A 17194-nucleotide genomic window follows, 5' to 3' on the forward strand; every position below is an offset into this window, starting at 1 on the left:
CCACATACGAATAGCTTAAGACAAATTGACGAGAAATCAAAACAAATTATAAGAAAATAAAGAATGCATATTCACAATTTTCAGATTTAAAAGTGAAAACATGGTGCGCTCCGGTCTTTGGTTGTCATGCCAAACATTTCTTGCCAACTCGTTCCTCCGGTACCTGGGTATATTCACCTGTAACTTCCAAGTGTCAATCCATATAGCATCCAATTCCCTTTCTAGAGAAAAAGCGTCGTTCACTCCTTGGAACCTAACGAAACTAAACCTTTGTTTCCTTGCATTGAGCTTTCTGGATATGAAGACATCCAAAACTCTTCCCCATCTTTGAAAAACTTTCCACAGATCCCTTTCAAAGAAATGATCAGGAAAGTTAGTGAAAAAAAACGATACATTATCCATCACCTTGCTTCTACCTCGCCGGAAAACCTCATCCTCACCTTACTTTCTACCTCGCCAGGAAACCCTCAACCTCACCGTGTTTCACTCATCTTACTAAGTTGCTTTGTTCCGATGATATGATAGTTGTTCATTCTCGAACAACCTCAAAATAGTAATTATTTATTTTTAAGTGTTTATGTATTATGATCTGAGTTTTAAATTTCTTTCATGATTTAGTGATTGTTTATTTTTTAACAATTGTATTGTTTTGATATGATGTATTGTCATGGTTTGATCTCAAATAATAACTTTTAATTTATTTCATTCAATATATGATGATCATTTACTTTATAAATAATTTTATTACTTTCGTTTGATATTCTAATCTTTTGATCTTTAGATAGCTTTGTAATTATTTTACAAGACATAGATATGAAACAATAAATATTTCAAAAATGTACATTTTAACGTTAATATTTTATTATCCTTACTAATAATTTTAAATTTACAAAGCAAACAGCACATGCACATAGTAAAAGACTTCTTTAAAAATAATTACATATTAATAACACATCTAACAATCATTAAAGATTAAACATTAAACATGTGTTCAATTATCGTAATCATTAATAAATTCAAATAAAATTAATAAAAATAAATTGATGTATTAAAACTATACTTTTTATTTTTATTATATTAAAAAAATATGTCAATACTTATTACATTGTTCAAACTTTTTTCACCGAAAAATATAAGTCTAAGTTTTAAGCTTGTGTTGGGGTGTTTCTTCCAATGCTTTAGTCTATGTTTGGCACTTGTAGTCTTGATAGCCTTTTCCACCTTGTACACCTATTTTCTTGCTCCCTTTTTATATTAAAAAACTAAAAGAAATTAAGTAAATTAATATAATTTAGATTTAAGTGGATAACATGAAATTTCACATAATTGGATCTTTCATTAAGTTCATTGGGTTAACTAATGCAAATATCATACAAATTGAATATATATATATATATATATATATATAGGAGCTCTAAGTTGAAGCACATTTGTCTTATTTATATTGTAAATTTAAATTTGCATTCCTATGTTTTCCTTTTCATGCGATTTTCTTATTATTTATAAATTGCTACACCAAAATTAATCTAACGTTTTTATCTAGTGAAACTGTTTGAGTGATTATTTTGATGAAGATTCTAATTTTATTCATTTTAAATAATTTTGAAACACAAATCCAAAGAAAAAATAGAAGCGTTTGTTACAGGTTACACAAGTTCATAAAATCTTGAACCCACAAGCCATAATGTTCTACTTAGGATGCTGATTTTTAGACACTGAAAAGTTACAAATATCATCATTCATAATAACTTTCTGGTTTTATCATCGTCATATTCATTACTTATATCTCTTCTCTATATATTTTTCTGAGTGCAGATACCCAAGGAATGGTTCAGTGTAAACACACCCTTTTTTTTATTCATATATATAAGACACCAACCTTGTGTGTCATCTTAGAAAGAACCTTTGTACGAAGTAACTTCCTCAATGCATGAACATCAAAGACCTGTTATGCAGTACAGTGTAACTAAATCAGTTATATTTTCTATGGGTTTATATATAAATGCGCGTATATGTATTATATATATAAAAGTTTTCGTAAAAATAAAAAATTGATGCAGACTTACATAAGTCTGAGAAAAATATTTGCCCAGAAAAATAAGATAAAACCACTTGAAAAAAAATACAACAGACATTATGCAATGGAGGCTATTCTTTCTTTGTAGTATTTTATAGATTAGAATTATTATATAGGAAGAGAAATTATTTTTAGAGGATTAAAAGTATATTTGATTTAAACAAAAATATATATAAAAAAAATTGACTAAATTTAAAAGTCTAAAAAAATAATATTTACGTACCATAGATGCGGTCTCTTAGAATTCAATGCATGTAAGCATGGTTGCATCTCCTGTTGAAAAAAATGGCACTGACCAGAACTCCCCAAAATCCCACAGCAAACCCAATTCCCAGACCCATGTAAAACCACGAATATATTTCATGTTTCTCGTCGTCATCATCATCATCTTCTTCTTCTTCCATGGGTTTTGTACCATGGAGTTCTTTATCTTGCGGACAAATATTTGTGAGTGGAGCTCCACAGAGGCTAGGATTGCCAATATAGCTAAGGTCTGTAAAACCAAGTTGGGTCCCTGATGGAATTTTGCCCATAAAATTGTTGAATGAGAAATTCAAGACCTCGAGATAATGTAAGGTAGACAGGGATCTTGGAATTTGTCCAGAGAAATTATTTCTTGAGAGATCAATGGATTCCAATGGTTTCAAGTTTTGAATCTCTTCTGATATTGTTCCCATTAAGTGATTGTGGGACAAATTCAAGGACTGTAGTCCAGTGAGCATATACATATCTGAAGGCACATTTCCAGACAAGTTGTTGTTTGAGAGATCAATCACATTCATCAAGTCAACATATGATAACTCGTTTCCTTTTGTAAGGATCTGGATGCTAGTGACAATGGTTATTGAAAAACCTGGAAAATTAAGGACGAACCCTACTCTACGAGTTGAAGCATAGTTACCAACCATGGTTGTTATGTTATGCAAGCAATTAGGTATAGATCCTGATAATCTGTTACTTGAAAAATCCATCACCATTAAGGAATGGAGTTGACACATCTGTGTGGGAATAGTGCCACTGAATTGATTGAATCCCAATTTAAGACCTTTAATATTTTGTGCCAACCAGCTTGGTATAACCCCAGAAAGATTATTATGGCCAACATCAAATATCCAAAGATTATGGCAGTTTTTTAGAGAAAGAGGAACCTCCCCAGATAACTTATTGCTTCCCAGAGACAAAAACCGAAGGTTTGACAGAGAGCTCATTGAGTTAGGAATCTTACCTTTAAGGTTGTTGTGTCCTAAATTAATAAGAACCAGGGATTCCCAATTATTCCAACAATCTGTTAGGTCTCCAGATAAATTATTATTAGCCATGTTCAAGTGCGCTAAATTGGTTTTATTTGTCATATTTTGGCACAAGAAAGTAGAAATGGATCCTGATAAAGAGTTATTACGTAAGTGTAGAACAACCACTTGTGGTGATATACGAGGCATGCCACCTCCTAAATTATTTCCCACTAACCAAACGACTTTCGAGTTTAGCAGCACATTTGACATGTCCCCATTGATAATGTTACGTTCTAAGGAGATAAATTCAAGTTGAGTAGCCAACTTCCAAAACTTGTCAAGAGGCTCAAATGAAGAACTTGAATCTCCAATTGTAAGGTATTTCAGAGAACTCTGTTTGAACAGCCATGCAGGAAATTTGTTTCTCACATAGCCCAATCTAATACGTTTAAGTTGAAAGGGAGGCACCCATTCAGAATCAAAATCAAAGACCAAGCCAGGTGAACTCAACGAAAGTTCCCTCAGATTTGAAAATGAAAGTAAATTTCTTTCTGAGACAACCCCAGTTAAGGAATTGACTGCAACTCGAAGGGTCTCCAAGTTGAAGAGTTGCCCGAGATTATCTGGAAGACTTCCATTCAACTCATTTGTCTCAAGTATCAAAATAGTCAACGATGATAGATTTCCCAAACTTGTGGGAATTGGACCAGATAAAAAGTTTTGAGAAAGATCAAGTTCTTGTAGTTGTTTAAGTTGTCCAAACCAATCTGGAATGGTTCCTTTGAGATAATTACTAGACAAAACCAAGGACTTAAGACTTCTAAAACATGGCAATGTTCTAGGTAGTTGGCTATGTATTTGATTTTGGCTAAGGTCAATACGAGAGATGTGACTACTAAGATTGAATAACCAGGTAGGCAACTCAGATACAAAATGATTGTGAGCGAGATTTAGAACTTGAAGTGAAGTAAAATTAGCGTAATGGAGAGATGGATAGATATTTTCAAGCTGACAACTCACCAAGTGCAACTCTTCAAGAGAAGGGAGCATGGTTACTGGTTGAAGCCAATCAATGTCTTTGTGAATATAAATACCACCAAGGTTGAGATATTGCAACGAGGTCAGTGGAGAAATCCAATGTAGATTATGGACAAGAAGATCATAATTATATGATAAATCAAGATAGTGCAGCTTGGTAGTGTTTCCAAACAGATTAGGAGGGTTCTCAGTTGACAAGTCATTACATTCATGGCTACCAACTGAGCTATATTTGATACATTTGAAGTCATTGTTGCTCAAATTTAAGTAGTTCAAAAATTCAAGTTCCAGCAAAGTGAGGCTGAATACACCTGATAAGCAGTGTGACTTGTCGTCCTTGTTTCCATAAGGAACAAGTTGAGGATGATTTGTATAACAAGGGAGATAAAGTTGTGTTACTCTACCTGTGATATCATCACACTTCACTCCACTCCATTCACAACAATCTAATTCTGGGAACCATGAGGAGAGAACACCAGAAGGGTCTATGAGTCCTTGTTTGAAGTGTAGGAGTGTGTTCATGTCCTTCTCGTTGCAATGAATCTTCAAACTGCACATCATGACAGAATTGAAGATGATTGAACATAATAAGCAAAGTAAAAAGAGTTCAATATTGAAGGGAGAGGCATTCATGATCACTCAGCAAGATGTTTTGATGGTGGGAAGGCATTCAATCCAGTACAAGTTTATATGTGGTTGAAGTGTGTCTTCCATATATGTAAACAGTGAGGAAATTAATTAGTTATTTAATTCAATGGTCTTTGTTGTGTCTATTCTTTAGATTCAGAGTGGATGGAGCATCCAATTTCTCCACTATGTCGGATAGTCACTAATATATCATCTGTCCCTTCAATATGTTAGTGACATTTGGTGTGTGGCTGATTATATTGCCTTTTTTAGTTATGCAGAACTGGGGACATCTCAACATGGTGCCTTATCCTTGACAAAGACACATCAAGAGCCACAATATTTGTAGGGGTAGCCTTTTAGGGGTTGTAGTTTTGTTTTGTTTTCTTTGTTCCATTCAAAATCCCCCACAAACAAAAAAACAACAACTGTTTTCTAAGTGATAGCCATGATCACTCTAACTTTTACTAAACTCATTTATTTTCTCTTGATGAAGACTCATTATATATCAAAGATTTTTTGGTAGTTTTTATTTCAACAATATATATTAAGTAATAAACAATAAATAACTCAGATTTATTAACAATGATCTTTTCTTCCAATACTGATCATGAAAGGATCTAAATCCTATCTTACTAATACTTTTAGGATAATTAAATATAGATAATGTGATTTAAAATTTGAATGAAAGCATTCAAGGATAAAAAGAATTTTAAACGTATTACTTATTCTCTATTTAAAATAAAATTGTAATGGCAATAGTATTAGATAAGAAAAAAATGTAATATTAAGAAATTCGGATTAGTTTAATATATTTGAATCAAATAAGAAGTGACATTGATGATATACAATTCTTGCTTTCATAATAACATATAATTAAAATTGAGAGACGTGTACTTTATAATCAAATATAATGTAGTAAATTTTTTTAACTAATTATACTAATAGAGAATGTAGTATATAAATATTCTAGAATATGTAGTTCTCAAAATAATGTATATATAATGTCATTAAAATATTTATAAAAAAGTTAATTTTTTCTAGTTCTGTATAGTCTCTGTCTTCTATTATCTTTAGTATTATTTCTTTTATATTAAATATAGTAGATTAAACATATATGTGTAAGAGTGAGTTAATATAATTATCATCAATATTACTATTACATCATATTTAGGTAGATATATAAACATTTACTAAAAAAATCATTAAATAAAAATTAATTTTAAAGATAAAAAATAATTAATTATTCTATTAATTAAATTAGATATTATTTTAAAGATTAAAAAAATTATTGATATCGAAATTAATTTCTATTATTTATTTTTTTAGAATAAAAAATATTTTTTTAAATAACTTTTGACTTTTTTGTTATTTTTTTAATATTTTCATTTAGAATTAAAATAAACTTAAAAATATTCTATAAATAACGTTTATGACATATCTTTAGTAAGAATAATAGTATCAGTAACAGCAATCATGAATATAACCATTATAACAAAAATATAATTAAAATACATGAGACAAACAATTCGTTCAATCTTAGATATAGGGATTTGAATGGATTTTAGGAAAAAGTTTATAATAAATATGATTAATGTGATTGAAAATATTTTTATTTCGTATATTTTATTTTATTTTTAATACTATTATATTTATTGTTTATTTCGTTATTTCTTATATATGTCCTTTCTATTTCGTTTTTCCGTAAATATTCGTCCCTTCTTTCTCCTTGCCCAGTGCGTCTTTGCTTCCACATATTTAAACAAGGATTTTAGGAATCGATAGGTAAGAATTACCAGCCAGAAATTACGTTAACGGATGTTTTAGGCACAAAGAAAAAAAAAGGTGAATATTTGTCGAGTATTTTAATTCTGAATGCATAAAATGAGTTTTTACGCATATCTTGAATTAAGTTGTGTGCTAAAACCGTAGTTAATTTATGGGAGAATAGACCAATTTGGAGAAACCTTAGGAGATGGAGAGGTTTTTTAAAGGTTATGCAGAGTATTAATGAAATGGTCTGTAATGCCATTCCTTCCTAGAAAGCCTTTCTGCCATTTTATACATTTTCCCATACTTGTATATTCAAAAGTGAACACATGATTTTTTTAGGTGATGGTGTGCTGTTTGAGCAACTGACAGCCAGAAGGAGTATACGGAAGGGTCCAAGATTTGTACAAAATATTTGCAAAAATAAAGAAAGCTGTACCCTAATCAAGCTTTCCCCTTCAGTCATCGTCCTCGGGATCAATCACCATTCTAAGCTTCCTTCTGGATTTGGCATTGTCCGGGAAGACACTGACATCCAATTCATCCTCTGAATCTGCTAAGTCGTCCATTTGCTGATATTCTACTTGGGAGGAATCCATGGAATCAACAAGATTTTCCCTGCCAATTCAAAATTCCAGTCACTTCGAGACCTTGACGTACACATCTATGTAATCTATTTATTGTCCCAAACTTTCTTCACACAAGATCAAGTTATTCTCATGTAATTACTCTTAATCTCAACCTTTCTTTTCTCTTAGACTAACAGCTATTGACGAGTTACTTTTAATAACCATTATATTACAAAACACAGACCTACAGCTAAAGACGAACTACTTTTTGTAACCACTATATTACAAAAAATAGAAGGTTAAAATGGAGAGTAACTTCAACAATAAAAACGTAATTCCTCTTCTCCATAAATCTCTATATGATTCCTATAAATAACACTACTCAAATCACTAGTGTCTCTAACTACACTGCACAAAACACTCACTTCTACTAGTACTATTTAACTTGGTATTTTTTTTTAAATGCAGAGGCAAGAGATGTATTCTTCTAGTTTCTACAAGGGCAATAATTTATGAAATACCCCTTGTTTCTTATTTACTTCTTAATAGCAACAAGTGTTACAACAATTTATATTTCAACAAATAGGCTAAATAACCAAAAAAATGTTAATTGACTCAATTGTCAGCCTAAGATCAGCCGACTAGCAAAAGTGTGCATTGCAACAAGATGTCTTTTACTATTAGACCATATTAGCAAAAATGACTCTCAATGCTATCTTTGTACACTGAATAAAAGATACCAAAAATATAAAAGGATACCGAGTACAACAAATACGTACCTTTCGATAACCTCTGTTATGCCTTCATTAAAATAATCATCGCCAATTATTCTCTGCTGAACTTGGATATTTTCAAGCTCGTCTTGCTTTGATTTAAGAAAGGATCCTCCAGTTCTTCTACATCCAGAAATGGTACCAATAAGAACATAAAGAAAATTAAATATGGTATGAATGGTGCCGGAATATGCCAGCTAAAATTACAAGTGGTAAAGAGTTGTCTACAGTGCGTAATTGATTTTAAGGAACTATTTTCAAGCGCATCTTGCTTTGATTTAAGAAAGGATCGTCCAGTTCTTCTACATCCGGAAATTGTACCAATAAGACATAAAGAAAATTAAATATGGCATGCATGGTGCCGGAATATGATAACTAAAATTACAAGTGGCTAAGAGTTGTAAACAATGGGCAATTGGTTTTAAGAAATTAACAAGAGAGAGGAATCTTTCCTTATATACAAACTTAACTAATATTGTAGCAAAATTCACATAAAAATACACAGTTCAAACTAAATTCCAGATATACAAATTTATGTCTTATCATTGATCAATAATATCCAAGAAAAGAGAAGTTGAAGTATGGAATATTTACTTGAGAGCAGAGCTGAGCATTTCATCATCAGAATCTTCTCTTAATTTATCCTCACTGATAGGTGCAAGTAATTTCTCAGCTGATACCTTGCTATTTATTTTCCTCCTAAATTAAATAAAAAGATAGTTAACTCGAAATAAAACAAAATTGTTGATATACTAGACGAATCCATCATTTTTTTCAAGTCAAAGCAGATAGAAGCAGGAGCCGGCAGAATCAACAAGTTAAACTAAATTCCTGACATCATTTATGATATTATTGATCAGTAAACTAGTGATCTTATAAACGTAAAGGCAGATGAACATTACTTGATAACAGAGCTGAGCATTTCATCATCCGAATCATCTGTTGAAAATCTATCCTCATTGGTTTGCCCATGTGACTGTCCCCTTGATATATTGTCATTCTCCAATTTCTTCCTAAAATTATATAAACATTGAACAATAGTTAAACAAAGAAGAGCTAGAAGAGATCCATTCATCCGGACAGCAAAAAAAAATTGCATTTGGCGAAGTACTGAAATTCAGCTGAAGCATAAATTTACGTATAAAATTTGAACAGTGTATCCATTAAAATGGTCCATGGCTTCCTGGAAGTTACACATGCCAATGAGTGAATATTATTTTGCAAATATGAAGAAGTATTAATGCCTCAGCTTTGTAAAACTACAGACCAAAAACGAAACACAAAATTACCTTTTTACCAATGATAACAATGTCTCATCTTCAGATTCACCCATACTATCATTTAAACTATCCATGAGACCCGCACCCTTTGAGTGAACTTTGCCTCTAGATCTCTTCTGAGGAAGTGATAAACCAAGCTGCTTAAGTTTTCGAGAGACTTGGGCAGGAGTGAATTTACCATCCTCATCCAGTGCATTGGCTATCATGTAACTACATCTTCTATGGTCCTTGAATCTGCAGAAATAACAACCCAGCTGTAAATTCATATGCTAAAGTCCTCTGATATTTGTCATCCTCAGCAACATATTAACTACCCGTTCAGCCATTCTCACTTAGATAGCTGATAGAGATCAAATGCAAGGCAACCAAGTGCAAGTGGTACTCACTGCTCATATAGAACTTTGATTAGAGCTTCCTGATCTTCATTGAAAGCCCGGAGTCTCTTCTTTTTTTGCCTGTAAATATGAAATTGAACTCAAATTCAAAGACCACAACATATTCGATGCATCAGAATGTATGTAAAAATTGCTGAATTAGGATGAACAATAGTGACAACATTTCACTTCTCGAAGGAAACAGAAATTTAATAGAAAAAAGATACCAGTAATACTTAATAAGCATCAGAGTTCATATAAACGTACAGGTGTTGAACTAACTGGCTTCCCTCCAAATTCAATGATTTATGATTGGTATCTCCCGTTATTGTGTCACCATCTAATTGATTAGGGCTAGTAGACAAAGGTCCTTCAGCAGCATTATCACCCATCTTTCTCCTAGGTGCAACTGTTAGTCCTAATCTTTTTAGCGTATTGGAAATTTGAGTTGGTGAAATTTTAACATCTGGCTCTAGCACTTCCGCTATAAGGCGACTGCAACGTCGGTCCTCTTTGAATCTATAATAATCAAAGCAAGAACCAATGATGATGAAAAAAAGTTAAAGAAAAAAAAGTGAATTCTTTTTGACAAGGCTCTAATGTAAACCATGCTCCAAAGTTCACACAAAAGTTTGATCTGATTAAACCTACTTTTCATAGAGATCCTTAATTTGTCCTTCCAAATCACCATCAATAATAAGTCTTTTCCTTCTCCTTTGAACTATTTGAGAATCATCTTCCAACAATTGCTCCCCACTGTGATATCTAAGTGAATCAGGTATCAGAAACTACAAAAAATATCAAAGAAAAATTTGATGTAAAGTTGTAAACATACTTATTATCATCTTTGCCATTGTTAGCACCAGAGGTAGATGCAAAGCCTTCGACAACATCGTCAAGCTTGTCTCTAGAAGAAAGACAAAAAACGAGAGTAATCTCTGTTAGAAAATATGGGAAATATTCGATGGTATCATCATATAATATTTTATAGTATCCTAGATTATCTCAAAGGAACTCTACTACATTTTATTATTTATTTTCTTATTTAATTAATAAATTTATAATTGTAGTAGGGGTATCTGATTAATTTGATTTACAAGCATATCATATCATGTATATAGGAATAAAATTTCCAATAATTATTTGTATTTATTGTTATTAACTTAAATAAAATGGACTCCATTCATTACGTAGTTCAATTACACAGTTTTAGTATCTCTTCCGTCTATTTTTTCCTCTTTCAAAAGTGCAGATAATTCTTCGTAGTATATCTACCTTTGTCTTGATCAATAATAATACCTATGAACCAATCAAGCAACAAGCCTAATTTGAAAATTTCTCCCGCTTTTAGAGATGGTCATCTCAGTGTGGACAACAAATTTCCCAAAAAATATAGAAAGTTCAAAATCTAACATACGAAGCTTACAGGCAAAGTTTGAGATATTTATCTTACTTTTGATATCCTGAGTCCGGAGTAATCAAAACATCAGCCTCATCCTCCCCAAGTGCATCAGCTATGCTTCTACGAGTCCACAACTTCGCTGGGGATAAACCAACTTCATCTTGTGGAATGTTATTCCAATTGGTACTTTCTTTCTTCAAATGACCAAGCTCGCTCAACAAATATTCAGCATTGATGTAATGGCATTCCCTTCGAGTCTTCCAGAAAAGGACTTCTACAAACAAGAGGGGTTGCTTTTTCATTTTCTTTAGCATCTTTCTGACCAAACAATTCAGGAAATCAACTATATCTGCATATTCCTTGCAGGGACATGACTTTTGTTCAACCAGGATGTCATAAAAAGTTGTGAGCAGCGACAACTGCAAGAGTGTGTCAACAGGATCAATAAATGGTATTCATTAATAATATTAAAAAAACTAGACATTCTCATTTAAGATTAAATGCTTTCTGGGCTTGACCTGGTAAAGCATAGGTTGGAGTTCAAGATCATCACTTATTCTCCGCAGTATGCTTATTATGTAATGATTTGTAGCAAAGGAATTACTCTTATAAAACTTGAGCAACCAGCACAATTTCTGAATGATATTGTGATTTGCAAAGGCAGAGACCAGCGCTGAAACCTTGAAATCAACTTCATTAATTGCATTTAGTTGCTCATCTTCAGAAAAATCGTTAGTACCACCCAACATATCCTCATTATCATGTTCGGGATATGTGGCTTCCATTGGTTCCAACCCAACTTGGGAGTTCTCAGCTTCCTCAACATGATTTTCATGTTCATTATCGTCAAGGGTAACATCTTCGCCGGTGGGATTTGGATTTGGTAGACATTCCTGCAGTAGGTTATTTTCTGCTGATTGATTGACAGTTGAGATGCCAGTTTCATTTTGAATGCAATTATTATCTCCAGACAGTTTGTTCCCTGATTCCGTTCCTTCTGGAATTTTTTTCTTTTTCACTTTCCTTGATTTTTTGGACACCTTGAATTAGAATATATAAAGTAGAAAAAATTATCAAAATGTACGAAAATGTTTAGACAGTATCTCTGCAACAGATTTTTTACATACCTACATATTACATTATTAATGTCAAAAAACTAACTCTACCAAAAAATTGAGTTATTAGTGAAGGCTCGTTAATGACTTTATTATATCTCTAACAAAGCCAACGGAAGCAAAGCTATTACACTTAAATGTGAAATTTAAATCAATATAAACAAGTGGGGTATTGCATATGAAGTTGAATTGCTATGCTAAGCATTTGGGGTAAAGTGGTTACAGGCATCTTTCCTTGTTTGTTCTGATCTCAGTGATTTAGTTCAAATATAACTAACTCTTGACAGACAAACACAAGTTTCAGCTTACCCTTAATGTTCCTCGAGACTGAAGACTATCCATCAGCTTTACAACCTTATGAATGATTTCTACTAAATCTGCAAGACCACTGGAAACAAAATTCATTAATATGGCAGCAAAGAAAGAACCATGGATTATACACAAACTCGGAACAAAAGCATGCATAAAATCACTATTATCATGGACTCACGTATATGATGACAATTGGATGCCTTCCATAACAGACAATTTTGCACACTTTTTTAATTGGAAAGGGCATGGTATTTAAGTTCATTACAAAAGAGAAATTAGTTAATTGGACAGAACAGAAACACTTTAATGAAACTTGGTGTACTTAGCTTTCTAACAATGAACGCATTCACCAGTAGAGTATGTTGTGTTAACTTTTGTATGATGTATGAACTAAGACAACCAGTACGTGGTCAACAGATGTCCTTTGAATAGCTTTTCAGGACCAGAAGGCCGCTAAGATACAAGTTTAAGACATGAAAAAAGCAGTACAAGGTCAAACCTTTTTGGTTGCTTGTGGGTGTCAAAGTTTTTCATCAAATTCAATAGAAATTGTGTCATCCCTTCCTCGGTCTGATCATAAGTTAACTTGTACAGAAGGATACGAGCTGTTTGTGGCTCCTTTGAGTCTTCAGGCAACAATTTAAGTATCAAATCCAGCATGCGAATCTGAAAAATCAAAAAAGGGAAATTAGGAAACATTTAAAGAAGTTATGCACAGGGATGGAATTCTTGACGTCATTCTTGTGGAATGCCCTAATTTGTAAAATTATCCAAAACAATAATAGACAAAAGTGGGAGCCATGGAATGCTACCAAAGATGGAATGGGATGGTGATTGATAAAGCAAAACCATTTGTAGAAGTGATCTAGATTTAAGATATATTTACAGTCTTAAGCACCTTGACTAAAAATGAGAGCACGGATATAAAAGAGAGTATAAGTTGATGCGGTAACATATGAAAAAAAAAAACAGAACATATTAATATTTTGTAGTTTATATTACCATGTTTTTCAAAAGAGAACCAGCTGCAGATAGAAACTGGTGGTCATTTGTTTCCTTCAGACCATCATAGGCATGCCGCCACTTTGAAATTACCAAGTGAAACATTGACTCATTCAAAGATGCTGCAATTGGACCACATATTTGACCACTGAAATCTGAGGTAACTGCATCTTTATCACCAAAAGTCTCAAATGTGTCTCTTCCCTCCTTGGTCTAATGAAGACGAGAACATGTATAAGAATGACAGCTGTTCTCAATCGTATTCGTAGATTAAAAAATCACAGGTATGCTCTTTACAAATAAAGCAGCAAATGAAAACTCACAAGATGAGAACAGATGTTGTTATTCATTGTCTAATTTTATTTGACATTTTTGTTCATTTCCATTTGTCCAGCCAAAAAATTTCATTTGTTAGCTTATCATTTAGCACATGAGTACTGACTAGCTATGTTCACCTTCATGACTCAAAAGGTCAGAAAAAAATAAACTCAGAAAATCCAAGTAAGGAAATCGACTTAAGTGTGTTTTTATCCTCTTGTTATTTCTTTCATTGTGCTGCATGTAACAGATAGCCGTAATGTGCCAGAAATTTCCATTTGTTAACTTATCATTTAGCACATGAGTAATGACTAGCTATGTTCACCATCACGAACCAAAGGTCAGAAAAAAAAACCTAGAAAACCCAAGCAAAGAAATCAATTTAAGTGTCTTTTTATCCTCTTGTTATATTTTTTTTGTGATGTATATAGATAGTAATTAGTATCGCTTACTATTCACTAACAGATAGCCATAATATGCCAGAAATTGTAAGGCCTACAAACAAAATTATAACATGAAAAGTTTGCTTCGACATGGTTTGAGAAACTGAAATAACAACCACTTATGCTTAATGCAAAATCCTAAGTAACTAGAAACCAACTAAATATGCATGGAGAATCTATAAAATTCCAACATTCAGATGAATCAGAAATTCTTCCTGTTCCAGACCATGAATTTAAAATTGGCATTGAATACCTCTAATCAAGGGGGCAACATTAAGTATTTCAGTTTGAAAGAGGACAAGAGAAACGTATGCTGAGATATTGAAATTCTCATATTATCATTCTCACCTTAGAAGCTGAACACTTGTAAAACTGAAACGCAGTGACAAATTCAGCCACTTGAAAGAAAACAACAACATCACTTCTTTGAATTGAGGGATGTTCCTTTTCAATATCTTCACGGATGGATCGCATCAAAACTGATACAGGTTCAAATTGATGTGAGATTACTTTTGACTTTACAAGTGGAAGCCAAAAGAAATAAATATATTTGCAAATAATACAATTTATTAGAGAACAGAGGCATACCGTTGTATCCCCCAGAAAGAAACTGATTCAAAAATCCGTGAAGCAACTCCAATATCTTATCCTTTGTTGAAGGCAACCTTGGATGATCCCACGCAATTCTTTTGGTAGGACCCCGACTCACATTGTGTGCTTTAAGCAGCACATTATGAGAAGAATTAGGATTTCCCTTAACTACTGCCTTAGAACCATCCTGCCAAATAGAGACAGCCATTATCACTCAAGTTCACCAAGATAAAAGCACAAGCAGGGCAAAAAAGTAGTACCATTGTAAGCCGAGAAAATGTTCCACTAAATTGAGAATGTCTACTCAGATTGATGAGCTTACTACTATTTTTTCTCTTCTTTTTCTCCTCCATGATGAACTGGTGGAGACTATTAAGAGAAGCCTGGGGATCTTCATCAGCCTAAAAAGGATTTTACAATATGTAATTGACCTAACAAAAATATAAAAGCACTAGATGGGAGCAGTTAGAGAGAGGAAATCATCACACATTCCAAAAGACCTTGCAAATAATGTTAGCGAAGTACATTCAGAAAAGAATAATCTAAATAAGTAGGACGCCCCTTGGCAGCTTGGCAAAAAAGACACTAGTCACTGTGAGGACTAACCTTTGATCCCTTCGAATGTTCTCTGATAATTAACTCCGGGTCCTGACCAATCAAAATGTAATGGAAAACTTCCAGTAGAAGCAAGTTATCTTGACGGAGATAAGTATTAGAACCACCAACATATTGAGAAATAACCAAGATTACATCCATGACATTCTCGCGAAACAAAAGCTCCAGAAACCGGTCTCTCAGAGATAGAAACTGACTGGCTAATCCCCCTGACTTCTGGTGCAACGGAATTTCTTGAACAGCAAGAATGTTTCTAAATAACGTAAGCACAAGCTGGACCAATTTCCAATCATCCTCGCTAAATGAATCACTGTACACAAACAATTAAAAACACATAAATAAGCATTTTTTTTTCCATTAGTCACACCGGAAAACACATTGCTGTTTGCAGACACTCACCTTTCCAAATTCTCAAGCGGCCTCTCTAGAAACGAAACTATCACTGCAGTAACATCACTGTTCGTCACAGCAGACTTTAAACCCCACAGATACTCCAACTGTTGAGATATATCCGTGGAAGAAGGCTCGATGGGCATAGTAAGAAACACCAGTACCTTCACTGAAGAAAAAAAAAACAAATACAGGTGAATCAAAGCCCAAACATGCCTTAATCGTTAAATTCAAGAAATTAATATATATATATATAAGAAAAACCTGAATTCAGAAGCAAATTGCGATCTTCGTGATAGAGCTCAATGGTGGGTATCAAGTACTTAGAAACAATGTTCCATTTGCACACTTGTTTAAAGACATCGCGCGTTTGGGGATCGTCACGCCTCAGAAACCGCAGCAAATCTTTCAGGTTATCTAGTAATTGGTAATGAGTGTAAGCGATGAGGAACCAGAAATTATCATCTAATCGAATTCAAATGAAAAAAAAAATCAAAAGGGGATATGGGAAATGCAAGAGAATCGTACCGAGACAGTATTCGCCTTTGGTAAAGCCAATTCGGTTGCCTTCATTGTCCTCTTCGACGGTTCCAAGGCCGCCGCAGATTACTGATAAACCCTCGGTGTCCATGGTGATGACGGAATTGGAGAGACTATGCGGTTTTGGGATCTAAAAGAAGGTGTGAGTTGAGTTGAGTAGTGTTAAGTTGAAGAATGGCGGAAAAACTTCCCGCGCTTTTGAGAAGAAAACGGTGTCGTTTAATTTTTCTTCGGTACTGTGGGCTTTCACTTTGGTTAGCCAACAGAAAAAGGCAAATGCTTCCTGCACCCAATCATTCTTAACCTGCACCCAACATATTTTTTTAATTTCCAAAAATGCCCTTAATTCTGGAAATAAAAATCCGGAATTGAAAATAATATATTTCGGAAAAATAAATCCGAAAGTAATTATTGAGTTTCGGAAATAAAAATCCGGAAACAAAAATTAGAATTTTATTTCGGACAAAAAAATTCAGAATTGAAAAATAATACATTCCAGAAAAAAAATCCAAAAAATAAATAATTGTGTTTCGGAAATGAAAATCCGGAAACAAAAATAAAAAATCCATTCCAGATAAAAAAATCCATAATATAAAATTTTGTTCTGGAAAAAAATATCCGGAACACATATTAAATTTTATTTTTTAATGACAGTTTCGTCTTTTTCACTGGGATCGGGTGCTGTGATATGGTGCAGGAAGCAAGTGCCATAGAAAAATGATGTCG

General features: G+C 33.1%; 2 protein-coding genes across 6 annotated transcripts; both read right to left on the reverse strand.

Moving 5' to 3' along the window:
• Window positions 1-1805: 1805 nt before the first annotated feature.
• Window positions 1806-5069, reverse strand: LOC137828732 (receptor-like protein EIX2). Its single transcript, XM_068635419.2, has 2 exons — window positions 2301-5069; window positions 1806-1945 (listed from the first exon to the last, which is right to left on the reverse strand). Exon 1 carries the CDS (start codon window positions 4978-4980, stop codon window positions 2323-2325), a length of 2658 nt encoding a protein of 885 aa, XP_068491520.2. The 5' UTR covers window positions 4981-5069; the 3' UTR covers window positions 1806-1945; window positions 2301-2322.
• A 1940-nt stretch (window positions 5070-7009) lies between these two features.
• Window positions 7010-16662, reverse strand: ATIM (timeless family protein). 5 transcript variants are annotated; one of them, XM_068635070.2, is made up of 21 exons: window positions 16457-16662; window positions 16193-16345; window positions 15938-16097; window positions 15530-15848; window positions 15184-15324; window positions 14921-15110; window positions 14681-14811; window positions 13572-13784; window positions 13069-13235; window positions 12567-12645; window positions 11661-12182; window positions 11194-11561; window positions 10576-10647; window positions 10392-10496; window positions 10008-10259; window positions 9753-9821; window positions 9376-9600; window positions 8989-9099; window positions 8681-8785; window positions 8093-8209; window positions 7010-7362 (listed from the first exon to the last, which is right to left on the reverse strand). In XM_068635070.2, exons 1-21 carry the CDS (start codon window positions 16557-16559, stop codon window positions 7203-7205), a joined length of 3762 nt encoding a protein of 1253 aa, XP_068491171.2. In that variant the 5' UTR covers window positions 16560-16662; the 3' UTR covers window positions 7010-7202. The 5 variants fall into 5 exon arrangements, with proteins under 5 accessions (XP_068491171.2, XP_068491169.2, XP_090161388.1 ...); XM_068635068.2 differs by having other exon boundaries at window positions 10392-10505; window positions 16457-16615; XM_090305262.1 differs by lacking the exons at window positions 13572-13784; window positions 14681-14811; window positions 14921-15110; ... (3 more) ...; window positions 16193-16345; window positions 16457-16662 and adding an exon at window positions 13382-13506 and having other exon boundaries at window positions 10392-10505.
• Window positions 16663-17194: the final 532 nt, after the last annotated feature.

The sequence above is a fragment of the Phaseolus vulgaris genome, chromosome 7 (genome assembly GCF_051622355.1).
Source record: "Phaseolus vulgaris cultivar YP4 chromosome 7, ASM5162235v1, whole genome shotgun sequence".
Classification (NCBI taxonomy): domain Eukaryota; kingdom Viridiplantae; phylum Streptophyta; class Magnoliopsida; order Fabales; family Fabaceae; genus Phaseolus; species Phaseolus vulgaris.

What these genes read in the sequence shown, in the direction of transcription:
- LOC137828732 (XM_068635419.2), bottom strand. Translation starts at nt 4,980, where the DNA reads ATGAATGCCTCTCCCTTCAATATTGAACTCTTTTTACTTTGCTTATTA.
- ATIM (XM_068635068.2), bottom strand. Translation starts at nt 16,559, where the DNA reads ATGGACACCGAGGGTTTATCAGTAATCTGCGGCGGCCTTGGAACCGTC. An exon ending in AATGGCAAAGATGATAATAA is followed by an intron (nt 10,506 to 10,575) that starts GTATGTTTACAA and finishes TGATTCACTTAG; the next exon opens with ATATCACAGTGGGGAGCAAT. An exon ending in ATGCTCAGCTCTGCTCTCAA is followed by an intron (nt 8,210 to 8,680) that starts GTAAATATTCCA and finishes TTCTGGATGTAG; the next exon opens with AAGAACTGGAGGATCCTTTC.